The sequence below is a fragment of the Pelophylax lessonae genome (assembly GCF_965119305.1).
Source record: "Pelophylax lessonae genome assembly, chromosome: 9".
NCBI classification, from domain to species: Eukaryota; Metazoa; Chordata; class Amphibia; order Anura; family Ranidae; genus Pelophylax; species Pelophylax lessonae.
In genome coordinates, this window is record NC_138776.1 from 192,610,047 (window position 1) to 192,637,966 (window position 27,920).

A 27,920-nucleotide genomic window follows, 5' to 3' on the forward strand; every position below is an offset into this window, starting at 1 on the left:
TTGTTAGCAAGCAGACATTAATTGAAAATTTAAGCAGGGGGCTGCCAAAAATCAGAAAATTAAAAAGGCATTCCAAAATCACATTTTATTTAATCCGTTTAGCATTTTCCACAAGCGACAAAATCCAGATTTCTGTTGTGATTTTTTTCTATGCCTCTTTCTTTCAGTGCTCTTATGAACTCATCTATATGTTCCTGTTTTCTTTTCTTGTCCGAAACAACTTCTAGACATGTTGTCTTGTTGAAATAGGCCGATGGTTGTCCACTCACCAGGATATCTGAAGCTGGAACAAAATAAATGTGTTTTACCACTGTGCGCCATTGTCTCTAACGGAAAATATGTTTCCACTATGAACGCTGAGCAGAGAAACTGCAATCCCTTCCCTTTGACTAGGAGACTGACCTGTCAGATATTGTCATAAAAGGAAGCACAGCAATAAGAGCTTCAAATCTGTTGATTCACAATTAAAAGAAACACTGCCTGCTGTCCTTCTGAATCAGGGATCCTCAAACTACGGCCCTCCAGCTGTTGCGGAACTACACATCCCATGAGACATTGTAAAACTCTGACATTCACATACAAGACTAGGCATGATGGGAATTGTAGTTCCTGAACAACTGGAGGGCCATAGTTTGAAGACCCTTGTTCAGAATGGTTATTCCATTCTGGACACAGAGCTAAGAATACTGCCTGTTTCTGACTCATGTACAGTGGCAAACAAAAAATGCCATAAAGTGGCCAAGCTACGGTATTCAGAGCGCTTCACTTTTTCCACATTTTTTTATGTTACAGCTCTATTCCAAAATGGATTAAATTCATTATTTTCCTCAAAATTCTACACACAATTCCCCATAATGACAATGTGAAAGAAGTTTGTTTGAAATCTTTACAAATTTATTAAAAATAAAAAACGAAAGAAAATCACATGTACATAAGTATTCACATCCTTTGCCCAATACTTTGTTGAAGCATCTTTGGCACCAATTACAGCATCAAGTCTTTTTGAGTATGATGCTACAAGCATGGCACACCTATTTTTGGGCAGTTTCTCCCATTCTTCTTTGCAGGACCTCTCAAGCTCCATCAGGTTGGATAGGGAGCGTCCGTGCACAGCCATTTTCAGATCCCTCTAGAGATATTCCAACGGGTTCAAGTCTAGGCTCTGGCTGGGCCCCTCAATGACATTCACAGAGTTGTCCTGTAGCTACTTCTTTGTTATCTTGGATGTGTGCTTAGGGTCGTTGTCCTGTTAGAAGATGAACCTTAGCCCTAGTCTGAGGTCCAGAGCACTCTGGAGCAGGTTCTCATCAAGGATGTCTCTGTACATTGCTGCATTCATCTTTCCCAAAATCCTGACTAATATCCCAGTACCCAGTTGCTGCCACTGAAAAATCCCCACAGCATGATGCTGCCACCACCATGCTTCACTGTACGGATGGTATTGGCCAGGTGATGAGCGGTGCCTGGTTTCCTCCAAACATGACACTTGTCATTTAGGCCTAAAAGTTCAATCTTTGTTTCATCAGACCAGAGAATTTTTTTTCTCATGGTCTAAGAGTCCTTCAGGTGACTTTTGGCAAACTCCAGGCTGGCTGCCATGTGTCTTTTACTGAGGAGTAGCTTCCGTTTCTCTACTATACAGGCCTGATTGGTGGAGTGCTGCAGAGGTGGTTGTTCTTCTGGAAGGTTCTCCTCTCCCCACAGAGAAACTTTGGAGCTCTGTCAGAATGACCATTGGGTTCTTGGTCATCTCCCTGACTAAGGCCATTCTCCCCCGATCGCTCAGTTTGACTGGGCGACCCACAATAGCAAGAGTCCTGGTGGTTCCAAACTTCTCCCATTTACGGGTAATGGAGGTCACTGTGCTCATTAGGACCTTTAATGCTGCAGACATTTTTCTGTACTCTTTCCCAGATCTGTGCCTCCATACAATCCTGTCTTTTGAGGTCTACAGGCAATTCCTTGGAATTCATGGCTTGATTTTAGCTCTGAAAAAGCCCTGCTAACTGTGGGACCTTATATAGACAGGTGTGTGCCTTTCCAAATCATCTCCAAAAAACTGAGTTTACCAAAGGGGGACTCCAAGCAGGTTGTAGAAACATCTCAAAGATCAGTGGAATCAGGATGCACCTGAGCACAATTTTGAGTATCATGGCAAACGCTGTAAATACTTATGTACATGTGATTTATTTTGTTTTTTATTTTTAATAAATTTGCAAAGATTTTGAACAAACTTCTTTCACGTTGTCATTATGGGGTTTTGTTTGTAGAATGTTGAGAAAAATAAATAATGTAATCATTTTTGGAAAAAGGCTGTAAAAAGTGAAGCACTGTGAATACTTTCTGGATTCACCGTATGTTCATTTAAATATTTACATATTCTTGGGAGCACAACATGGTTTGATGCAGGCACGTGGAGCAATTCGTCCTTAAATTTCACTACAGAGGTGGTCTAGGAATCTTTTGCTGTGATCTTTGATGTTGAGTCCACAGTTCCTGTAGCTACTGGGGGTCAATAAGGGCTTCTATTAAAACTCTTTTATGGCAAGTTAAGGATTGATGCACCAATCACCCATAATATTATGACCACCCATAGTGTAGAAGTTAGAATCAATATGTTTATTTAAAAAATAATAGTAACACACATTCAGATCGATAAAAATGCTTGGGTATGTAAAAACACAAAGCAGCATACAGATCTCCAACATCTCTTCTGGTCCAGGATTCCCTACGCGTTGTGTCACAACACATTACTTCATCGGGAGAACTGGATTGGTTAGGTTAGATGCCATTTATCTGGTGGAGCCCGAAAATTGTGTGGTGACAATTCTGTTGGGGTTTCCATTAAAAAACATATGGTGGCTATTTTCCTAGACCGGAAGTGATGTCAGAGATCTGTATGCTGCTTTGTGTTTTTGCATAACCAATCGTTTTTTATTGATCTGAATGTAAGTGTTACTATTTTTTTTTATTGATTTTGACTACTACACTATAGGAGGCCATTTTGCATTACCCGAACATATGGATTATGCATGGTGAACGGAGCCTTAAAGGGACCACTCCCAAGGAATATCCAAATACATCTGATAGATCTTCAACCAGGCCAGGATTGGGGAAACGTCGCCCTGAGCACTGTAATCAAAAAGCTTATAAAAAAACCCAGAGCAATGAAGATAAGGAAATCTACAAGATTAGGCAGAAAGAGGCCAAGCAAGTTATAAGAACTTCTAAAGCGCAGGCAGAAGAAAAACTAGCTCACTCTATGAAAAAGGGGGATAAGACATTCTTCAGATATATAAATGAAAAAAGGAAATTAAAACAAGGAATAACTAAATTAAAAACAAAGGACGGAAGGTATGTAGAAGAGAATAAAGGGCTAGCCGACTGCCTTAATGAATACTTCTGTTCAGTTTTTACAGAAGAAAAAGAAGGAGAAGGACCTCCACTTGAAAGGATGACTAATAAATCGTTTGATGCATGTGTCTTTACAGAGGAAGACGTTCTAAGATTGCTGTCTAAAGTGAAGACAAATAAGTCACAGGGTCCTGATGAGATACACCCAAAATTAAAAGAGCTAAGTGGTGAGCTGGCAAAACCATTAACAGATTTATTTAACCAATCATTAGTAACAGGAGTCGTCCCGGAAGATTGGAAATTGGCAAATGTCGTGCCCATTCACAAGAAAGGTAGTAGGGAGGAATCGAGCAACTATAGACCAGTGAGTCTGACATCAATAGTAGGCAAATTAATGGAAACCCTATTAAAAGGATAGGATTGTGGAACATCTTAAATCCCATGGATTGCAAGATGAAAAACAACATGGGTTTACTTCAGGGAGATCATGTCAAACAAATCTTATAGATTTTTTTGACTGGGTGACTAAAATAATAGACGGTGGAGGTGCAGTAGACATGGCATATCTAGATTTTAGTAAGGCTTTTGACACTGTCCCACATAGAAGACTTATCAATAAACTGCAGTCATTGAGCATGGACTCCCATATTGTTGAGTGGATCAGGCAGTGGCTGAGTGACAGACAACAGAGGGTTGTAGTCAATGGAGAACATTCAGAACAAGGTCATGTTACCAGTGGGGTACCTCAGGGATCTGTACTGGGACCAATTTTGTTTAATATCTTCATAAGTGATATTGCAAAGGGCCTCGATGGTAAGGTTTGTCTTTTTGCTGATGACACAAAGATATGTAACAGGGTTGATGTTCCTGGAGGGAAACGCCAAATGGAAAAGGATTTAGGAAAACTAGAAGAATGGTCAGAACTCTGGCAACTGAAATTTAATGTGGATAAGTGCAAGATAATGCACCTGGGGCGTAAAAACCCAAGGGCAGAATATAGAATATTTGACACAGTCCTGACCTCCGTATCTGAGGAAAGGGATTTAGGAGTAATTATTTCAGAAGACTTAAAGGTGGGAAGACAATGTAATAGAGCAGCACGAAATGCCAGCAGAATGCTTGGATGTATAGGGAGCGGTATAAGCAGTAGAAAGAGAGAAGTGCTTATGCCGCTGTACAGAACACTGGTGAGACCTCACTTGGAGTATTGTGCGCAGTACTGGAGGCCATATCTCCAGAAGGATATAGATACTCTAGAGAGAGTCCAGAGAAGAGCTACTAAACTAGTACATGGATTGCAGGAAAAAACTTACCAGGAAAGGTTAAAGGACCTTAACATGTATAGCTTGGAAGAAAGAAGAGACAGAGGGGATATGATAGAAACTTTTAAATACATAAAGGGAATCAACTCGGTAAAGGAGGAGAGCATATTTAAAAGAAGAAAAACTACCACAAGAGGACACCGTTTTAAATTAGAGGGGCAAAGGTTTAAAAGTAATATGAGGAAGTATTACTTTACTGAGAGAGTAGTGGATGCATGGAATAACCTTCCTGCAGAAGTGGTAGCTGCAAATACAGTGAAGGAGTTTAAGCATGCATGGGATAGGCATAAGGCTATCCTTCATATAAGATAGGGCCAGGGACTATTCATAGGATTCAGATATATTGGGCAGACTAGATGGGCCAAATGGTTCTTATCTGCCGACACATTCTATGTTTCTATGTTTCTAATTTGGTTACTCACTAAGGTGAGAGTTCTGGGAGCACAAGAAGGTGAAAGTACACAACTTTGTTTATACTATATATATTCACACGAGAGGCACTTTATTTGGAAGCAAGTGGTTATAATTGTCACATCACAGCTGGAGAATGAACTGTTATACACTTTGATATACAGTAGATGCACTTTTGAAATGGACTGCACTAATGTTATGCACTTTATATGCCATGCTATATACAGTATGTTACAAAAGAGTACACCCCTCACATTTTTGTAAATATTTTATTCTATCTTTTCATGTGACAACACTGAAGAAATGACACTTTGCTACAATGTAAAGTAGTGAGTGTACGGCTTGTATAACAGTGTAAATTTGCTGTCCCCTCAAAATAACTCAAGATACAGCCATTAATGTCCAAACCTCTGGCAACAAAAGTGAGTACACCCCTAAGTGAAAATGTCCTAATTGGGCCCAGTTAGCCATTTTTCCTCCCCGGTTTCATGTGATGTGTTAGTGTTAAAAGGTCTCAGGTGTGAATGGGGAGCAGGTGTGTCAAATTTGGTTATCGCTCTCCCTCTCTCATACTGGTCACTGGAAGCTCAACATGGCACCTCATGGCAAAGAACCCTCTGAGGATATGAAAAAAGAATTATTGCTCTACATAAAGATGGCCTAAGCTATAAGAAGATTGCCAAGACCCTAAAACTGAGCTGCAGCATGGTGGCCAAGACCATACAGCAGTTTAACAGGACAGGTTCCACTCAGAACAGGCCTTACCATGGTCGACTAAAGAAGTTGAGTGCACGTGCTAAGCGTAATATCCAGAGGTTTTCTTTGGGAAATAGACGTACGAGTGCTGCCAGCATTGCTGCAGAGGTTGAAGGGGTAGGGGGGTAAGCCTTTCAGTGCTTAGACCATACGCCGCACACTGCATCAAATTGGTCTGCATGGCTGTCATCCCAGAAGGAACCCCCTTCTAAAGATGATGCACAAATAAGCCCACAAACAGTTTGCTGAAGACAAGCAGACTAAGGACTTGGATTACAGGAACCATGTCCTGTGGTCTGATGAGACCAAGATAAACTTAATTGGTTCAGATTGTGTCAAGCATGTGTAACCAGGTGAGGAGTACAAAGACAAGTGTGTCTTGCTTACAGTCAAGCATGGTGGTGGGAGTGTCATGGTCTGGGGCTGCATGAGTGCAGCTGGCACTGGGGAGCTACAGTTCATTGAGGGAACCATGAAAGCCAACATGTACTGTGACATACTGAAGCAGAGCATGATCTCCTCCCTTCAGGGACTGGGCTGCAGGGCAGTATTCCAACACGATAACGACCCCAAACACACCTCCAAGACGACCACTGCCTTGCTAAAGAAGCTGAGGGTAAAAGTAATGGACTGGCCAAGCATGTGTCCAGATCTAAACCCTATTGAGCATCTGTGGGGGCATCCTCAAACAGAAGGCGGAGGAGCTCAAAGTCTCTTACATCCACCAGCTCCTTGATGTTGTCATGGAGGAGTGGCAACCTATGCAACTCTCATGAACTCCATGCTCAAGAGGGTTAAGGCAGTGCTGGAAAATAATTGTGGCCACACAAAATTGTGAAACATTGGGCACACTTTGGACATTTTCACTTAGGGGTGTACTCACTTTTGTTGCCAGCGGTTTAGACCAGCGTTTCCCAATTGGTGTTCCGCTGAACCCTAGGGTTCCAAGAGAACAAAATTGGGGTTTCGCGGCATTTTGCCACATCAAAGATGGCCGCCGCTACCTGCCATTTCCGGAAGGTCGGAAACAGCAGAGCAGGGCCAGTACAGGGGCGGAACCTTCACTTCCCTGTCAGCGGAGATACCCACGTGACAGGGGCTTTGTAGTGACGACAGCCGCCGGCCAGAGCGCGAAATTTCAAAGGACCAAGATGAGAGGAGCAGAGGGTTTGCTTGCCGAAGCTGTGACCTGGAGGAGCCGCCGTGCCAAGTAAGAACCAAGCACTGTTAATCCCAGTAAGTTGAATGCCATCATTAACTCTTTGGATTGGGGGGAGACTGAGGCTGAGGGGAGGTTAATTACCAATGGTATTTGTATTATGCAGAATGAGGGGGTTAATGTATTGCCACTGGTCACTGATGCATTAGTGACCGACCAGTGGCAGTTAATTAACCCGTTTGAGCTGTATTAGTGCAACCAGTGTCAGTGTTTATTAGTGCACTAATTTTATGAGTGCATTTTAATTTGTTTTAATAAAATACTATTGCTAATTTAAGCGGTAAAACAATGTGTATAATTTCTATTCCTTTTGGGAGTTATTGGTGGTGAAAATATCTTGCTGTGTTTCCCTCACATCATTGGATATACTGAAGGAGTCAAGAGTTGGTGTCTGGATACCAGAAGCAGCCAATTAAGACCCTTTAAAGGGGAAAGCACATTGTGACCTATATTGCCAAATAGGTTAATGTGTTAAGGTGAGCGTCGATAGTGAATGGTGGTGGTATTTACTGAAGAGTGTTTACAGCGAGAAATGTAGGCTTCTTTTTAGTAGATAGCAATTGAGTTGGTTTGGAATAACTTGGTGATGGAAATCTCACACTCATACACTTATGGACTTTTACATTTTTTCTTTTCATTTTCACATCTCTGAATATTGTACACATTGGATTTATTGTATATATGCATATATAGTGTATTGGTAGAGTAATATTTATTGGTCACAACATTGGAGTATTTGCACTATTCTTTACACATTTCTTGTAACAGATATTGGTTTCTTGATGATGGAATAATGTTGCACAGTACTATTTAAGATATATTTATGGTTTTATGTGAGGAGTTCAGTGATTTTCAGGAACATTTAATAGATTTGGAGAATGGACCTTTTACACATTTTTATTTGTAGCGGTTTATCACATTTGGTGTTGTGCAGAGAATTGTATTTACTAACACTCCTTAATGTGCTGCTTCAAGGGGTGTGTAATGTGTAGCGTGTAACGTGGCTACGCCAGGAGTCAGTGTGTGTGTGTGTGTGTGTGTGTGTGTGTGTGTGTGTGTGTGTGTGTGTGTGTGTGTGTGTGTGTGTGTGTGTGTGGGGGGGAGCTATATAATTTTAACCTAAGCCGGAAAGAAGGAAATGCTGTACCATACAGAAAAAGATAAGATTTTCCTAAGTTCTTTAACCTCCCTGGCGGTATGATTCTGTCAGGAATTCTGTTCCAAAAGCGGTACAATTCTTTTCATGGAAATTTGGCGTTATGTATTATAGGCCTACAATTCTTAGTAATTACTGACTTAAACCTGACCAAAATAAGACTCTAGTAGACATCCCAGATGTGATAAATTTGAAACACAAACAAGTGAATTATAATCGAATCAATAATATTATTTTATTATTTAATATATAATATATAATATATATAATAAAATTATATTATTATTAGATTATAATTCATGCGTTATATATTATATATATATATATGCATATATATATACATAACGCATGAATTATAATCGAATACATAATATAATTATATATTTATATATATATATGTATAGATATATATATATGTATAGATATATATATATATATATATATATATATATATATATATATACACATGCATATATATATATATATATATATATGCATATATATAATATAAAATGTGTTATGTGTTTTGTGCAACGTTTTTTTTTTTTTTTTTTTTAATTTCCCTCCCTAGTTCCGCTCCCATGCAGCATTGCTGCTGCAGGGAACGGAACTAGGAAGTCCTCCTACCGACAGACGAGTGGCGGAGATCTCACTGGCGGTCACATCAATGAGAGCTCATCGCTGGATCGCCAGGATAAGGTAAGAGAAGCTCCGCTGCGCTGTCTGCATAGCTCTGCCATTCACCCCGAGCGTGACTCGGGGATACCGCTAATAGCAGAAAATTCCTACCCCGAGTCACGCTCGGGGATACCGCTAAGGCGGTTAAGAGCGAGAGGGTAGAACCAGATGAGCATAAGTTGTTTTAATGGGTTAAGTTCTACTAAATCATTATACAACCTCTTTAATGTATTTACATATGGCTGCACATGCACAATGGGGTTGATTTAGAGGCGGTTCATTTAGCAAATTAAATGGAAGTTTTTTTTTTCTTGCACATGATTGGGTATTGAAACATCACCTAATTCAGTATGTTCAGTGGACGTTCACTTTGGAACACCACAGATTTTTGAACTGCAAAAGTGATAAAACCCAACATAGTTTCATAGTTAGTAAGGTTGAATAAAGACATCAGTCCATCCAGGTGTGTGTGTGTGTGTGTGTGTGTCTACCGGTTCCTACATCCTTGTATAATGTGTTAAAAAAAAACCCATCTAAGAGTATTTTTAAATTAGTGACACTTCCCTCTGAAACCAACGATTGTGGAAGCGTCTTCCACATCCTTACCACTCTAACAGTAAAGAACCCCTTACACAGTTTAATGTTAAGTCACTTCTTATCCGACTTCATTGAGTGGTAATGTGTCTTCTTGAGTGACCTGAGACTGAAAAGTTTCCTCCTGATGTTGGAATCATCATTAAGATATTTGTATAATAATATCATATCCCCTCTTAAGCATCTTTTCTTCAGGGAGAATAAAGTTAATGTTTTTTTTCTAACTGGGATCCTCCAGCCCCCTTATTAGTTTCATTGCCCTTCCCTTGACTCTGTCCAGTTCCAGAACATCCTTTCTGTGGACTGTTGACAAGAGCTGGATGGCATACTCAAGATGTGGCCAAATCAGAGTATTATAAAGTGGTATAATTAACATTTTATCTCTTGAGTAAATACCCTTTTTTTGCATGCTAATATTCTGCTGGCCTTGCTTGCTTCAGCTTGTAATTGCATGCTATTGCTCAGTCTGTCATCAATTAGGACCCACAGGGTCTTTTTCCATCCTTGATTCTAGCATGTAGCTTGCATTCATATTTTTACCCCCCAAGTGCATTACTTTACATTTCCCAACATTGAACATCATTTGCCAAGTGTTTGCCCACCCCTCTATTTTATAGAGGTCTTCCTGTAAACTTGTTTTCTTCTGTTGTGAAATGATTGCCCTGCTTAGCTTTGTATCATCAGCAAATGCTGAGATTGAACAATTTATCCCAACCTCTATATAATTTATGAACAAGTTAAACAAAATTGGTCCCAGGACAGAGCCCTGGGGTACCTCACTTATAACTTCAGACCATTCAGAAGATGCACTATTTATCATTACCCTCTGGACACACCCCTGTATCCATTTACATATACACCAACAGAGCTCAATTTGTGGACTAAGCATTTATGGGGTAACGTGTCAAATGCTATTTATTTTTTATTTGTTTTTCTTTTCATATTTCACATGCGGAACAACAATTAATTCCACCAACTTACCAATGCATTCTGCTAGCCGAGAACCTCCGATATACTGAATTGTCCAAGTGTAGGCAGTTATTTTTCCACATTCCTCATATAGCCTGCTCCTTCTCAAAAAAGCGAAGTCATAACCCTTGAGTGAAGTTTTAAAAACTCATACATTAGTACAGTGTAAACGGCAATGTTATGTAAGTACCTACGATTTCTATTTCATGAGTCATTTATCTAGGACTAATGAATGGTTATTTCTTATTGCCTGCAATGGTTTGCCACATTGGGTCTGTGAATTAAATAGGTTGGAAAGTCTCTTAAGCTGGCCATAGATTAATTTGTTTCTTTTTTTTTTATTGCCAAGCTAGCGGATCAAAAAAAAAAAAAAAAGGATTTCCCCATCCACAAATTTGAAGGAACCCTCCCTGCTGCCCTACTGTATTCGGACAGCAGGGACTCTGCCACTGTCAGAATACATTGATCAGTGCCGCAGCGGATTAGCTGTATGCGCTGACTGATTAAAATATTTCCAACATTTCCGTTTGAGAGAAGAAGATCCATAATTTGACTTCTCTCTAGCGGGAATGGCCACATTTCTGCTGAACTAGTAGAATACCGACCCATCTATGGCCAGCTTAAGTGTTGCTATAGATTTTATCTTTGTACATTACATGAAGACAAAACTTCTCCACTGTTTTGGGGTTTATACACTAAATATTAAAAGAAAAAACTGAATTTTTGTAAAATCTTACCGTAAAATTCCTTTCTCTGAGTCCTCCGACCTCGTAGAGTGCGCCTTGACAGGGAAGGGAGGAACACGATCCCGCAACGAATAGGCCTGTACAATGGTGTGTCTGATCCATTTGGCAATGGTTGCTGCAGATGCAGCCAAACCCTTCCGAGGTCCCTCAGGAAGGACAAACAAAGAATCTGATTTCCGAAAGAATTCAGTCGACGACAGGTAGACCATGATCGCCCGGACAACATCCAAGGCATGTAAAGCAACCTCCTTAGGATGCTTGGGATTCACGCAAAGCGAAGGCAAAACAATGTCCTCATTTAGGTGAAATTCCGAAACCACCTTCGGCAGGAAGGACTGATTAGGTCGCAAGACCACCTTATCCCTATGAACCACCAGGTAAGGTGAGCGGCAAGACAAGGCTGCCAACTCAGACACCCTGCGAGCAGAGGTGATCGCCACCAAAAAAGCCACCTTTTTTGATAACATAGGCAACGAGATTTCCCTGGTGTTTTCAAACGGGGAACTCTGTAACACGGACAGAACCAAGTCCAAGTCCCATGGAGGCAAAGGCTCCTTCCTAGGAGGGGCCAAGTGCCGCACACCTTGAATAAAGGTGCGAATTAAGGAATGAGATGCCACAGGGCATTGGAAAAGAACAGCCAGGACAGAGACCTGACCTTTAATCGTGGCCAGCGCAAGGCGCTGGTCCACCCCAGTTTGGAGGAAAGCTAACACTCTCGACACAGAGTAAGAACGAGGAGAGAAACCCCTGGACTCACACCAGGCAAAATAAGCTTTCAAGTATGGTAACAAATCTTACCAGAAGAGGCTTTTCTAGCCCTGATCAAAGTAGGAATGACCTCCGAGGAGAGACCCCTGTCTCTCAGGACCTGGCTTTCAACAGCCAGGCTGTTAAAGCCAGCGACTGTAAAGCAGGATGGAAGATCGGTCCCTAGGACAGCAGATCTTCTCGCATTGGCAGTCGCCATGGAGGCTCTATGGCCAGGTGAATGATGTCCGCATACCAAGACCGACGAGGCCAGTCTGCTGCCACCAGAATCACCAGTGATGGTTCCGAGGCCAACCTGCGAAGGAACCTGGACAGCAGCTGAAGCGGAGGAAAGGCATATATCAGACGATACTGACGCCAGGGCACCACCAGCACATCCGAGGCATCTGCCAGAGGATCACGCGTTCTTGCCACAAATCTTTCCACCTTGTGGTTCAGCCGAGACACAAACAGATCCACAACCGGGGATCCCCACTTCGCACACAGCATTTGAAAACACCTCGGAGTGTAGGGACCATTCCCCCTGGTCCAAGGTCTGGCAGCTCAGATAGTCGGCCTGCCAGTTCTCCACACCCGGAATGTGAACTACCGACAATGCCGGGACATGAGTCTCGGCCCAAGACAGAATACCGGTTACCTCCTGGGCCGACCGGGCACTCCTGGTGCCCCCTTGGTGGTTGATGTAAGCCACCGCAGTGGCATTGTCCGTCTGCACCCGCACAGGACGGCCCTCGAGACGTTCCGACCAATGGAGCAGGCACAGCCTGATTGCTCTCAATTCCAAAATGTTTATCGGAAGGGAGGATTCCTCCTTCGACCAGGTGCCCTGGGCAGACAGGTTGCCCTGGGCAGACAGGTTGCCCAGGACGCCACCCCAGCCCGACAGGCTGGCATCCGTGGTCACTACTGTCCACAGAATTGGCCGGAAGGATTTTCCGTCCGACACCGCCGGGGACTGAAGCCACCACAAGAGATCCATTCTGGTCTGGTGACTCAGACACCCTCAGGTTCAAGGACTGAGGCAGTCTGTCCCACCTGGCGAGGATCTCCGCCTGGAGAGATCTCGTGTGAAACTGGGCAAATGGTATCGCCAGGAAGGCTGAGACCATCAACCCCAGGGACCGCATACAGGTCCTGAGTGACGAGGATTCGTTGTCCCTGAGGGACCTGACCTCGTTCTGCAGAGTCCGGAGCTTGTCCTCCGGCAAGAACACCTTTGCTTGAGCAGAGTCCAGAACCATCCCCAGATACTGGAGACAAACAGAAGGCGACAAGGTCGACTTCTGAACGTTGATCGTCCAACCGAACTCCTGAAGCGTCTGGACCGTAGTGGACAGATCGCGCAGCAGGTCCTGACTGGCACTCAATCTTAACAGGAGATCGTCCAGGTATCCCAAGACCGTGATGCCCTGTGCCCACAACAGGACCAGAACAGGCGCCAAGACTTTGGTAAAAACCCTTGGAGCCGAAGCGAGACCAAAAGGCAACGCCACAAACTGGTAATAATCCTCCGCGATAGCGAAACGGAGGTACCTCTGATGACCCTCGAAAATGGGGATGTGCAGATATGCATCCTTCAGGTCTATGGAAGCCAGGATCTCCGAATTCCGGATTCAGGGAGGCCACCACTGAACGGAGTGACTCCATGCAAAATTTTTGAACGCGCACGAAGCTGTTCAACGCTTTTAAGTTCAGAATCGGACGCACTTTGCCCTCCTTTCTGGGCACAGTGAACAGATTCGAATAGAAACCCCGAAACCTGTCCCAAAGAGGCACCGGGACAATCACCCCCTGAGCGAGAAGATCCTGCACCGCCTGATGCAGATCATGTAACCGCCCTGGGGTCAAATGAAGATTTGAGGGAAAGAATCTGTTTGCCGGCCTTGAAAGAAATTCGATCTTGTACCCTGACCGAATGATTTCCTGAACCCACCTGTCCGGGATTCGGAGCAGCCAAGGTTGTAGGAAACCGCGCAAACGTCGCCATACCCCTGTAACGGGTGAGGGCGCCCCTTCAGGCAGAGGCGGACTGAGCTGCCGCACCGGCCTGGCCGGATTTCTGCTTGCCAAACCAGGGCTTTTTATGATTATCTTGGCCCTTGAAGGGTTTCCCCTTGTCCTGCGCCCTGAAGGCACGAAAGGACCCTTGAGTAGGTTTAAAGGATGGGCCCCGCTTACCGCGGAAAGACTTGCCCTTGGGATTCTGGGGGAGCAAAGTGCTCTTACCCCCCGTGACACCCTTAACCAATTTGTCCAAGGATTCTCCAAAAAGGCGAGATCCCGCATAGGGGATGTCAGCCACCGTCTTCCTGGACTTCTAGTCAGCTGACCAGCACTTCAACCAGATCGACGGTTAACCACAGCGACACTGGACAGGCGTATTGCCAATGGGGCCTCATTCAGAGCCGCATCGCACAAATACATGACCCCACCATGAATCTGCTCCACCATGGCCACAGTAGTGGCAGGGGCAGAGTCAGCCACGAGAGTGCGTTTGAGCACCGTGGTCCAATCCGCCACCGCCTGAGCCACCATTACAGAGGAAAAAATCGGTTTGAGCATGGAACCCGCCACCGTATAGGCATGAAGGGCAAGAGACTCCAGTCTCCTATCAGTAGGATCCCGAAACACCGGGGAGTCCTCAGTGGGCAACAGGGTAGACTTGTTCAATCTGGCCACCGAGTGGTCCACTTGAGGAGACACACACCAGCACACAGCCGTAGTAGCCACAAAAGGGGAGAGAAGCTGAAACTTCTTAGGCACCACGAAGGTGTGCTTCAAATTACGCCATAGCTCAGTCACCTTATGGTGAAATTCCGTGGGGCAAGGAAAAACCTGCGCCGTCTTGCGGGTCCTGTGTGTTCCAAAAGAGGACACAACGCCCGGAGGAGTGGGCTCATCCTCCAAATGTAGTGTTTCCTTCACTGCTAGGATCAACTCATCCATAGCTGCGCGTTCCTTGGGTGACCCGGGGGGGGGGGGGGGTCATCCACCCCTGCGACCTCCGCCTCCCCCTCAGACTCTTGCGGGTCCTGAGAAGAGCGAGACCCTGAAAGAGCCACGCTACCTACAGCAACCATGTCACACTCAGAATCAGAAGAAAAGGAAATCCTAGGCCTTTTCCTAGCAGCACGTTCAGACATCAGCACATCCATTTTGACACCAAAGTTGCCACAATAGCAGCCAAATCAGTCTGATTAGAGGATGCAGAGGACTCTGAATCCCCCACCAAGGCTGGCGGGAATTAGCTGTCCTGGGATTCCATAGCAGAAAATAATTATTATTTTTTTTTTTTTAGAACCTGGACCTTTAAGTGCGCTGCGGAGCCCTCCCCAGCACATAATATACAGAACCCCCACAGGGACAAAACCGACCAGGAAAGGCACACAAGGCAAGGCAGGAAAAAGAACAGCAGGACAGAACCCCACAAGGTGTTACCAGCTCCTTCGGACTCTCCTGTGAAAAAGGAGGAAGTGATGTCACCGCTGGAGGCTGAGCCAGGCTGCAGGCCAAGGGAAAATGGATGTCAATGTAAACTAATGGGAGGCTTCAGCAAGATGGCCGCCGACATGTGCTCGGAGCGATCGCATTGCCACACACAAGATGGCGCCGGTCGGCGCGAAAATACACTACATAGCATGCTGCCAGAGCGCCCACAGTGAAGCCAGACATGCTGCCCACATTAAAAATGGCGGACCGGCGGTGTGTTAACACTCAGCGGTCGCTGCAAATGTCTGCATCCACAAGCACCCTAAGTGACATGTAGAATAGGGACCCCCAAACACCCCACACAGCGCAGCTGTGAGAGAAAAGCGCCCCCACAGGGACCGGAACAGGGAGCCCAAAAACGCACAGACACAGGGGACACCACAGACACACATGGACTGCCGACCCCAAACTGTACCGATGGCGTGGGGTGCCTCAGATCAAGCGGGAAACCGCCCACCCTCAGATGGCAGGGGAGTGCCGCCAGCCAAAAATGCAGGACACTAGGAATGCACGGACGAACCTATGCTGTGTCCAGTGAGGTAGCCACCTCACATGGCTGCATCCCTGAGGGACAGGGATGGGTCGTTTATGAGGCCAGGGCGAACACATAGCCTGTGAAATGCTTGATGGCAGGCTGGGATTCAATCTGACCCTCTGTCCTGGAGAACCAGGACGGACAGTCCGATTCCCAGCTCCGCAACGTCATCTTCAACCGAAGATCTAACTAAACTAGCGCTGACGAAAGAAACAGCTAGCAATGTAAAGAAAAAAGAAAATTTCCAGAAAATAAATCATAAGGAAAAGAGGAAGGCTGAGACAGTAGCCCCAGCACAGGGAAGCCTATCCACTCCTAAGCTAGGCAGAAGACAAACTGAATTGGGTTGGCTATTGCAGGGGGGTATTGGACTAGTAGGACAGCCCCCATGGGAGTGACTATGTAGATTTATTGTTCTTTTACAAGTCTTATGCCTAGAAACTCCTGTGGAGATGAAGTCAATACCCATAAGTGAAGACTATGTGAATGGGCGGCGACTGTCGGAGGACGTAAGAGAAAATAATTTTTTAATGTTTCAAAAATGCATTAGCTAATATTATTTGAGCTCTAGGAAAAAAAAGCCTAACGCACAGTTGAAACACATATATGGAAGCCGGTTTACCTGTCAAATGGTTTTTATTTCTCTCTATCTGATCCTGAGATTTATATAGCCCCACCCGACATCACAGCTACAGAAAGTTTGTGAGCTAAATTAAAAATGTAAAGATGGCTCTGACATGCATAAATAAAATGAGAAAAACAGCACCTTACAATAAACAAAATAATAGTGGATGATGCTCACATACAGTATCTCACAAAAGAGTACACCCCTCACATTTTTGTAAATATTTTATTCTATCTTTTTATGTGACAACACTGGAGAAATAACACTTTGCTATAAATGTAAAGTAGTGAGTGCACAGCTTGTATAACAGTGTAAATTTGCTGTCCCCTCAAAATAACTCAACACACAGCCATTGATGTCTAAATCGCTGGCAACAAAAGTGAGTACATTCCTACGTGAAAATGTCCAAATTGGGCCCAAAGTGTCAATATTTTATTTGGCCACCATTATTTTCCAGCACTGCCTTCACCCTCTTGGGCATGGAGTTCAACAAAGCTTCACAGGTCACTACTGGAGTCCTCTTCAACTCCTCCATGACGATATCACTGAAGCTGGTGGATGTTAGAGACCTTGCGCTCCTCCACCTTCTGTTTGAGGATGCTACACAGATGCTCAATAGGGTTTAGGTCTGGGGACATGCTTGACCAGTCCATCACCTTTACCCTCAGCTTCTTTAGCAAAGCAGTGATCGTCTTGGAGGTGTGTTTGGGGTCGTTATGTTGAAATACTGCCCTGCGGCCCAGTCTCTGAAGGGAGGGGATCATGCTCTGCTATAGTATGTCACTGTACATGTTGGCATTCATTTTTCCTCCAATGAACTGTAGCTCCCCAGTGCTGGCAACACTCATGCAGCCCCAGATAATGACACTTCCACCACCATGCTTGACTGTAGGCAAGACACACTTGTCTTTGTACTCCTCACCTGGTTGCCGCCACACACACTTGACCCCATGTGAACCAAATACATTTATTATGGTCTCATCAGACCACAGGACATGGTTCCAGTAATCCATGTCCTTACTCTGCTTGTCTTCTGCAAACTATTTGCTTGCTTTTTTGTGCATCATCTTTAGAAGAGGCCTCCTTTTGGGATGTCAGCCATGCAGACCCATTTGATGCAGTGTGCGGCGTATGGTCTGAGCACTGACAGGCTGACACCCCCACCCCTTTAACCTCTGCAGCAATGTTGGCAGCACTCATAAGTCTAATTCCCAAAGACACTCTCTGGATATCACCCTGAGCACATGCATTCAACTTCGTTGTTCGACCATGGTGAGGCCTGTTCTGCGTGGAACCTGTCCTGTTAAACCGTTGTATGTATGGTCTTGGCCACCATGCTGCAGCTCAGTTTCAGGGTCATTACAATCTTCTTATAGCCAAGGCCATCTTTATGTACAGAAACAATTCATTTTTTCGGATCCTCAGAGAGTTCTTTTGTCAGGGCACTACCAATGTCATTGCTAATCAGCGAATTCGCGCATTGGCGCGAACACGCATGCGCGCCCAATCACGGGCGAACGCAGTCCGAAATGTGCGTGCGCCAATGCGCACGTGCATACGCAAGTGCGTAATGGCGCTAAACGGCCTATTTAAAGCCAGCAATCTCAACAACAAGTTGCTGGATGATCAACAGCCTCCCGTGTTCCCTGTGCCTTGTAACCTGCTGATCGTGATTCCCTGTTGCCGACCCGGACTGTCTGACGTTGTTTCTCCTGGCTCCTGACCCCTTGGCTTACTCCTGGTTTCCTGTTGTCTGCTCCTATACTTGACCTCGGCTTGGCTCTTGACTTCTCTACAGCATACTCCCAGTCTGTTCCTGTTTGCATCCTGCTACTGCCTGGCTTGCTAAAGTGTTCCGGACCTGCTTGGAACTTCACAACAAGCTTTGTTCCTGCTTCCATCTGGTCATCCCAACCGGCAATCCGTGCAAGTTCGGGCACAGCACTCCTTGTCCCACTTCCAGGGGTGCTCTGCACCTAGCCACAAGGCGGAGCCCTCTCTACACTCCGGCTTCGGATCAGGTACGTGACAGTATCATCCAGCCATGACAGAAGCTGAGAGAGGTGTCTCCCCGTTGGAAGCTTTATGTCAACAAGTAACAGCATTAACCCAAGCGGTTAAGAACCTCCAAGATGGTTACTTCCAGATAGAAGGTCGCCTCCAGAACCTGTCAGCACCATCTTTGCCGGCAACCCCTGGTCCATCCGCTGCAGTCTCCGCCTCCGCTCCTTCAGCTTCAGGACCCTCAGCACCTGCTGTGATGGCTCCTCCCCCTGAGCCGAGGGTACCCACTCCGGAACGTTTCTCTGGTGACCGCAAGAAATTCAAGTCGTTTAAAAACGCTTGCCTGCTATATCTGGCTCTACAGCCTAGAACTTTTGCCTCAGAGACAGTTAAAGTGGGATTTGTTATTTCCTTATTATCCGATGAACCCCAATCATGGGCCCACCATCTGTTGGAACAGAAAGACACTGCCTTGAACTCTATAGACGTTTTCTTTGCTTCTTTGGGTCAATTGTATGATGACCCACAACGCACAGCCACTGCCGAGGCAACCCTCCACAAGTTACAGCAAGGCCGACGCCCTGTGGAGGACTATACCGTGGACTTTCGTAGGTGGGCTGCAGACACGGGTTGGAATGAGGCCGCCCTCAAATATCAGTATCGGCTAGGCCTTTCCGAGACCCTTAAGGATGAACTCGCAAGAATAGAGACCCCCACCACATTGGAAGGTCTCATTCAGCTTTCTATTCAGCTGGACAGACGTTTACGGGAGCGTCAGTCGGAACGTGCACAATTATTTCAGCCATCTTGGATGCTGCCCAAAGTTCCGCCAACTCCGGCACCACTGCCCACGGCTGCCAGTCCGATTCCCCCTGACGAACCGATGCAGATTGGGGCGGTCCGCGCAGCTTTAACTCCTGCTGAACGACTTCGTCGCCGACAAGCAAACCTGTGCCTTTACTGTGGAGGAGATGGACACTTCCTTCGCAACTGCCCGGTGAGACCAAGTAAGGCTCCTTCTCCCAGCTGCATGCATCTCCAGATTCCGGGACCTTCCCCAACTCACCTAGTCCTCTCTGTGTCTTTGCAGGTTTCGGAAGGGGAAGTCAAGCTACCCGCCATCATTGACTCCGGAGCCTGCAGTTGCTTCCTGGATATCTCTCTAGCAAAGGCCCTTCATATCCCGCTTCAGACTAAAGGCCATAAACTAGAGATCCACCTTGCAGATGGCACCACGCCCAGATCAGGGCCCATTACTCAGGAAACCCTACCCATCCTTTCCACAACTGGCCCCAACCATCAGGAGTTCGTTCACTTTAATGTTCTTCCTTCACCCATGTTTCCCATAATTTTGGGAATTCCTTGGTTACGGGCACATAACCCACAGATAGACTGGCTCAAAGGGGAGGTCTCCTTCAAATCAATGTACTGCCTCCAACACTGTATGCCATCTGGAATCCCGCAGTCTACAAGCTGTCTCTCCATTCAACCTGTTTCTAATGCCAGCCAAGAGGTCCCTTCTGTTTATCACGACTTTCTGGATGTCTTTGACAAGAAAAAAGCGGACGCACTACCACCTCACCGTCCCTATGATTGCCCAATTGAACTGTTGCCCGGTGCAGAAATTCCCTTTGGGCGTATCTTTCCACTTTCAGAAACAGAGCTTGAAGCCTTACGTCAATATATTGATGAGAACCTCAGGAAGGGATTTATTCGTCCTTCTTCCCCGGGAGGAGCTGGGATCTTCTTCGTGGAGAAGAAGGATCACACTCTCAGGCCATGTGTGGATTACAGGGACCTAAATAAAATTACCATTAAAAATCGGTACCCTCTTCCCCTCGTTCCCGAACTCTTTCAAAGGTTCCGTACCGCCCGAGTTTTCACTAAACTAGACTTGCGAGGGGCCTACAACCTGGTACGGATCCGAGAGGACGACGAGTGGAAAGCTGCCTTTCGAACCCGCTTCGGGCACTACGAATACCTTGTCATGCCCTTCGGGCTGTGCAATGCCCCGGCCACTTTTCAACACCTAGTGAATGATATCTTCAGAGAATTTTTGGACAATTTTCTCATTGTTTACTTGGATGATATCCTTATTTTTTCTGCCACCCTGGAACTGCACAGAATGCATGTAAGGAAGGTACTGGCTACTCTAAGGAAACACGGACTTTATGCAAAATCAGAAAAGTGCGAATTCGAAAAATCGTCTATACAATTCCTGGGCTTGATCATCTCAACAGATGGAGTGGCAATGGATCCTCAAAAGGTATCTGCCATCCTGGAGTGGCCTGTTCCCACAGACAAGAAAGGCATCCAAAGGTTTGTGGGTTTTGCAAACTTCTACCGGAGGTTCATCAAGGACTTTTCTCGCATTATTGCTCCTATTACCCAAATGACCCGGCAACACACCCGTTTTCAATGGTCCTCAGCAGCTCAGATGGCATTTGACAAGCTCAAAGCCCTGTTTACCTGTGCCCCTGTGTTACAACATCCAGATCCAGCCTTGCCTTACGTCCTAGAGGTCGATGCTTCAGAAGTGGCCACAGGAGCAGTTCTCTCCCAACGCCAAGGACCCAAGGTGATGCTTCACCCAGTTGCCTTTTTCTCCCAGAAGCTCAGCCAACCTGAAAGGAATTACGATGTGGGTGATCGGGAACTGTTGGCCATTAAGGCTGCTTTTGAAGAATGGCGGTATCTGTTAGAAGGTGCAGCACATCCGATAATGATATTCACCGACCACAAAAATCTTGAATATCTCAGATCGGCCAAACGTTTGAGACCTCGACAAGCCAGATGGGCATTATTTTTCTCAAGATTCAATTTTCATCTCACGTACCGTCCGGGCTCCAAAAACGGGAAGGCGGACGCTCTCTCACGGATGTTCCCTGAAACCCCTGTGGATACCACCCCCAGCACTATCCTGTCCTCCCAAAATTTTCTCTTAATGCAACCAGACCTTAGGTCTACCCTGGAATCAGCCTCTGCCCAATGTTTTGTTCCTGAGATCCCTTCACTCGAGAAACGAGGAAAACTTTTTTGGCACAAGGACAAGATTTTTGTACCTCAGGAAACCGGACTCTCAGTCTTTAAAGCATGCCACGATCACCAACTAGCTGGCCACTTCGGGGTCCGCAAAACTCTGGAACTAATCCAACGAGCCTATTGGTGGCCAAACTTAAGGCAGGACTGTCAAAATTACGTGAGCTCCTGTACAACCTGCCTTCGTAACAAGGGCAGCCACGTCCAAGCCTGGGGTCTACTAAGACCACTTCCTGTCCCAAGTCGGCCATGGGAAATGTTGTCTATGGACTTCATAGTAGATCTACCCTCTTCAGACGGATTCTCCACAATCATGGTGGTGGTGGATCGCCTATCAAAAATGGCCCACTTCTTGCCCATGATAGGTACTCCTTCGGCCATGGACACGGCACACACTTTTGTGAAAGATCTTAAGGCTACATGGTCTACCCGGCAGTATCGTGTCCGATCGTGGGGTACAATTTACCTCCAGATTCTGAAGGACGCTCTGCAAGGTCCTAAACATCCAGGTCTGCTTGTCTTCAGCTTACCACCCTCAAACTAATGGCCAAACTGAAAGAACTAACCAGACATTGGAGCAATACCTCCGCTGCTTTTCTACCTTTTCCCAGGACAACTGGGCAGTCTTACTGCCATGTGCGGAATTCGCTTATAACAACTCCATCCATGCCTCCACTCATCAGTCTCCATTCTGGGCGAACTACGGATTCCACCCATCTTCTCTGCCTACACCTATGCCCGAAGCTACTGTACCTGCCGTCCAAGACAGCCCTTATACAAGAAAACTTCCTACTCTTACAGGAAACTTTGCAAAAAGCACAAATGGATTACAAGGAATTCTATGACAAGAGGAAGAAGGACAGTCCAGCTCTGAAGGTAGGAGACAAAGTGTGGCTCTCCGCAGTGAACCTTAAGTTGTCCTGCCCATCCAGAAAGCTGGGTCCGAAGTTCATTGGCCCCTTTTTCGATCAAAAGGATGATCAATCCCGTGGCGTTTGAACTTTGTCTTCCAAGCACATACAGGATTCACCCAGTCTTCCACGTCTCCCTGCTAAAGCCTGCAAATCCTGGCCCCTTTCCTGGAAGAGATGACTTGCCTCCACCTCCTGTTACGGTAGATGGAGAAACTGAGTACGAGATTGAATCCATCTTGGATTGCCGGAAAAGAGGAAGGCAGGTTCAGTACCTGATAAAATGGAAAGGCTATGCACCTGAGGAGAGTTCGTGGGAACCGGCGAAGAACATACATGCTCCCAGACTCCTGCGAGTATTCTTCAACAGATTCCCTGAAAAGCGATCTTACTTGAGCATCCGGAGGCTGCCCCTCAGGGGGGGGGGGCACTGTCAGGGCACTACCAATGTCATTGCTAATCAGCGAATTTGCGCATTGGCGCGAACACGCATGCGCGCCCAATCACGGGCGAACGCAGTCCGAAATGTGCGTGCGCCAATGCGCACGCGCATACGCAAATGCGTAATGGCGCTTGGCGCTAAACGGCCTATTTAAAGCCAGCAATCTCAACAACAAGTTGCTGGATGATCAACAGCCTCCCGTGTTCCCTGTGCCTTGTAACCTGCTGATCGTGATTCCCTGTTGCCGACCCGGACTGTCTGACGTTGTTTCTCCTGGCTCCTGACCCCTTGGCTTACTCCTGGTTTCCTGTTGTCTGCTCCTATACTTGACCTCGGCTTGGCTCTTGACTTCTCTACAGCATACTCCCAGTCTGTTCCTGTTTGCATCCTGCTACTGCCTGGCTTGCCAAAGTGTTCCGGACCTGCTTGGAACTTCACAACAAGCTTTGTTCCTGCTTCCATCTGGTCATCCCAACCGGCAACCCGTGCAACTTCGGGCACAGCACTCCCTGTCCCACTTCCAGGGGTGCTCTGCACCTAGCCGCAAGGGGGAGCCCTCTCTACACTCCGGCTTCGGATCAGGTACGTGACATCTTTGCCATGAGATTCCATGTTGAACTTCCTATGCCCAGTATGAGAGAGTTAGAACGATAACAACAAATTTAATACATCTGCTCCCCAGGCCTTGCAACTCTAACAAGTCACATGACATTGGGGAGGAAAAATGGCTAATTGGGCCCAATTTAGACATTTTCACTTAGTACTCACGTTTGTTGCAAGGGGTTTAGACATTCATGGTTGTGTGTTGAGTTATTTTGAGGGGACAGCAAATTTACACTGTTATAGGTGGCTTATCCTGTAGTTATTTTCATCTCAAAACTATCAGCAACACACCATCTAAAATACAGATAGCCACTAGAAGACGAACCAGCATAGGAAATACTGTATCTGTATTGTAAATACAATCCTAAAAATTGTAACATAATGACAACAAAATGTGAACTAAAAGACAGAAATTGATTTCTTGTATAAGAAATATTCAAAATAACCATTTTTGACAGCACTAAAAATAATATTAATAAAGTAAAATACCTGATTACACATTGGTTTGCAGTAATAGTTGTCAAAATAAACACACACCAATCCTCCATTGTTTGGTACCCGAGGCACTGAGCAGTTGGTTAATTTCACAATCTGTTTAAAATCTATAAACGTCAAGAGAAGAAAATAAGATTATAGGTAATGTCAAGAAATTTAGATAGATCAAAAAATGAAGTTAAAAACACAGGCAGGATTTTGATGACCCTAATGTCTTCCTGACAAGGAGCACTGACTCACCTAAAACGAAAATAGAAGTGCCCTTCCCCCCCCCCCCAACCAATATTGAACAAATCAATGTGCCAAACATACACTCACTCTACCCTGAAGAAGCCCACGTGGCTTCTGGGCGAAATATTTCGGTGCTACTGCCTGCACATGCCTGTGATCCTAAGCATGCCATGGCACTGTTAACATCCAGCTATCCAGCATTACCCCGCTGACCGGAAGGAAGTGACCAGATGGGAATCCAGAGAGCCCCACATGACAGCCCACACACAAACACCACTTCTCGTGGGAGCCTGTTGTGATGGAGAGCACGGTGCCGCACAGCAACCCAGCACAGTATTTTGGAGGAACAGGCATAGCACATCCAGTGGTACCCCACAGCAACAGTTGTTATCAGCGCTCAGTTCAGAAGCCTGCATTTCTGATGGTATGGGGTTGCATGAGCGTGTGTGGCATGGGCAGCTTACACATCTGGAAAGGCACCATCAATGCTAAAAGGTATATCCAAGTTCTAGAACAACGTATGCTCCCATCCAGACGTTCTCTTTTTCAGGGAAGACGTTGCATTTTCCAACATGACAATGCCAGACCACATACTGCATCAATTACAACATCATGGCTGCGTAGAAGAAGTATCCAGGTACTGAAATGGCCAGCCTGCAGTCCAGATCTTTCACCCATAGAAAACATTTGGCGCATCATAAAGAGGAAGATGCGACAAAGAAGACCTAAGACAGTTGAGCAACTAGAAGCCTGTATTACACAATAATGGGACAACATTCCTATTTATAAACTTGAGCAACTTGTCTCCTCAGTCCCCAGACATTTGCAGACTGTTATAAAATGAAGAGGGGATGCCACACAGTGGTAAACATGGCCTTGTCTCAACTTTTTTGAGATGTGTTGATGCCATGAAATTCAAAATCAACTTATTTTTCCCTTAAAATAAAACATTTTCTCAGTTTAAACATTTGATATGTCATCTATGTTGTATTCTGAATAAAATATTGAAATTTTAAAATTCCACATCATTGCATTCTGTTTTTATTCACAATTTTTACAGTGCCCCAACTTTTTTGGAATCGGGTTTGTATATTGGTTTACCTGTAACATGATTGTTAGACAGTTCTCTAACATTTTCTAAAATAAAAAAAAAAAAAAAACTATCTTGAAAAAACACTTTAAAGAAGAATGTATATTTGCACATAGTATACATAATAAACACATATTGCTGGTTATCCTGAAGCAGAAATTAGTTGCATAATACACACATATTGTACAGAATACAATATGAGTGTCAGCAAACGTCTGATTTTCACAAGAATCTTAGCAATAGATGGTTGAACTTGTTGCTCATTCTCATAAGACCAGTATGCCACGTTTTGTGTGAAACTTATCTCACACTGTCAGTAAAACATCCTGGGTTTTCATTATTCTTCATAGGGGTGTAAAGAACTAGATGCACAAACAATTTTCTCTGTACAATAATGAGAACCTGTGACTGCTTTGGAGAGCTGGTTACTGACCATTAGAGTCCTGAAATTGTCTCATAGAAAGTGAAGCTCTAAAATGGAAGCAGAATTTGTCCTTTTCAAGTTATCTTTAGGGTCTGGTATGGATTCAAGGGGGACTCGGGCCAAAAAAAAAAATTGCGAGCCCCCCCAATGCCAGATCCTGGATCCGAGAATGCAGCCTGGCTGGCCAGGAAAGGGAGGAAGCATAATAATAGGGAGTGTGAAGGGTGGAGGTGGGCAAATCTGGCAGGAACCATGTACCATTGGGTGAGTATCTTCATAGCAGATTTTGTAGATATCATACTGATAGTACAAGAGGTAAATGTGGACCAAAGTTGTAGCCAATCCTCCTCGGATTTGGTACTTCTAAGATCGTTCTCCCACTTGAAAACATAAGAATGGGCTATATGGGTGGACAGGTGATTACGTTGGAATACAGCAAATAATGGTAATTTGGTTAGGTGACAGTGCTGTGTCATAACAGATATTTTCAAAGATCAAAATTCGTTGGATGTCCACCAATAGAATTTGCTTGGCGATTCAAAGCCTGGGAGAAAGCATGGGTTTCCCAGAAGTGGTAGTAAGGGTAAATGTGGCAAAGTAAGTTTGCTAAAATGTTTAGTAGAGTGCCAGATGGTCAAAGTATGGCGTATCAGGGGGCTCGAGGGTTTTGGGTCTTGATTTGGGTGGGAGCCAAGGGAGCGCCTCAGGTGTCCACCCGTGAACAGCTGTATGATTCAAGTAGCACCCATAAGAGAGTAGTATCAAATGTAAAAAAGGATATTACAGTAATTGTGTAATTTGGACCACTTTGAAGTAAACTCAGAAACCAGGGACTCCAAGTCTCCTCCAGATCATTTGCGTACAAACATTGTGTGCATTGGCTTTTTTATGAATTTATTAAATAAACAGCATTACACTGTGGGAGGCTCTTCCCTGTTCTTTCCTATGGACTAGTTTTGCATCTCTACTTCATTATATGAGAAAATAAGGTCATGCTAGTGTCAACAGTTTGCCGATGGGAGACCTACCAGTGGATTATGCTTATCTTGGTTCTATTTGTGCGGTGTGAGGATTTTGGTATACTTGGGTGGAAGACACTTGTATTGATGCTAACACCTGATGTGGCACTTAATGTTGTCATTTATATTAGTATAGTGCCACTGGACACTATCACTATTTGGACTTAAATATAAGTGGGAGTCATATGTGTTTATATATGTTTCTTTGCACTGTTAAATTTTACATATTGTCACATATTGTCTAGATGTTAGTTATTTTACATTTGTCCGGGTTGACATTTTTGAGACATTTTATGTCTTATGACAGCAGCTAACTTTTTTGCAAGCACTATTTGAGTGGATTTTGAGTGTTTTAGTAGAGTAACAACCAAGCGCAGCTGGATGATTTTTGAGTATTGTGTGCTTGGTGATTCTAGAGAACTAGAGGGAATGTCAATGAAATGGAAGCGCAATTGGTTCCCTCTTGAGGACCCTCAGAAGATAAGGGTTCCAACAGAAGTGCTTAATGCTCTTCTGCCTCTAGGAGAACGTGTACTCCACTCCACCATCACAGCATTTCTTAATTATACTGGTTTACCTGCAGTTTTATTGATGGACAGTCCTGTAACATTTTCTGAAAAAAAGAAAAAAGAAAAAACTACCATTAACTTGAAAACACTTTAAAGAAGAATGTATATTAACAAAAAAGACAACTTTCCTTTAATTTTTTTTTTTTTTTTGTAGGTGCTCATTGGTAATGCAGCCCCATGATAGATTATTTATGTTGTCTATTCTGAAGCAGAAATTGGTTGCATAATACACACATACTGTACAGAATACAATATGGGTGTCAGCAAAACGTCTGATTTTTACAAGAATCTCTGCAGATTTGATCACTGTTTGCATTAAATGTGTAGCAATAGATAGGTGAACTTTTTCTTGCTTATTTTTAAAGGATCAGTCTGCCACAACTTGTGTGATACTTATCTAGCACTGTCAGTAAAACATCCTGGGTTTTCATTATTCTTCATAGGGATGTAAAGAACTACATACACAAA

The 27,920-nt window shown here is 44.8% G+C and overlaps 1 protein-coding gene across 1 annotated transcript; it reads right to left on the reverse strand.

Annotated features, from left to right (window-relative positions):
• Positions 1-27,535, reverse strand: LOC309563751 (uncharacterized protein). The gene is made up of 4 exons (XM_082268348.1): positions 27,461-27,535; positions 24,114-24,226; positions 10,472-10,586; positions 1-283 (listed from the first exon to the last, which is right to left on the reverse strand). The coding sequence occupies exons 1-4, from the start codon at positions 27,525-27,527 to the stop codon at positions 99-101; spliced, it is 480 nt and encodes a 159-aa protein (XP_082124474.1). The 5' UTR covers positions 27,528-27,535; the 3' UTR covers positions 1-98.
• Positions 27,536-27,920: the final 385 nt, after the last annotated feature.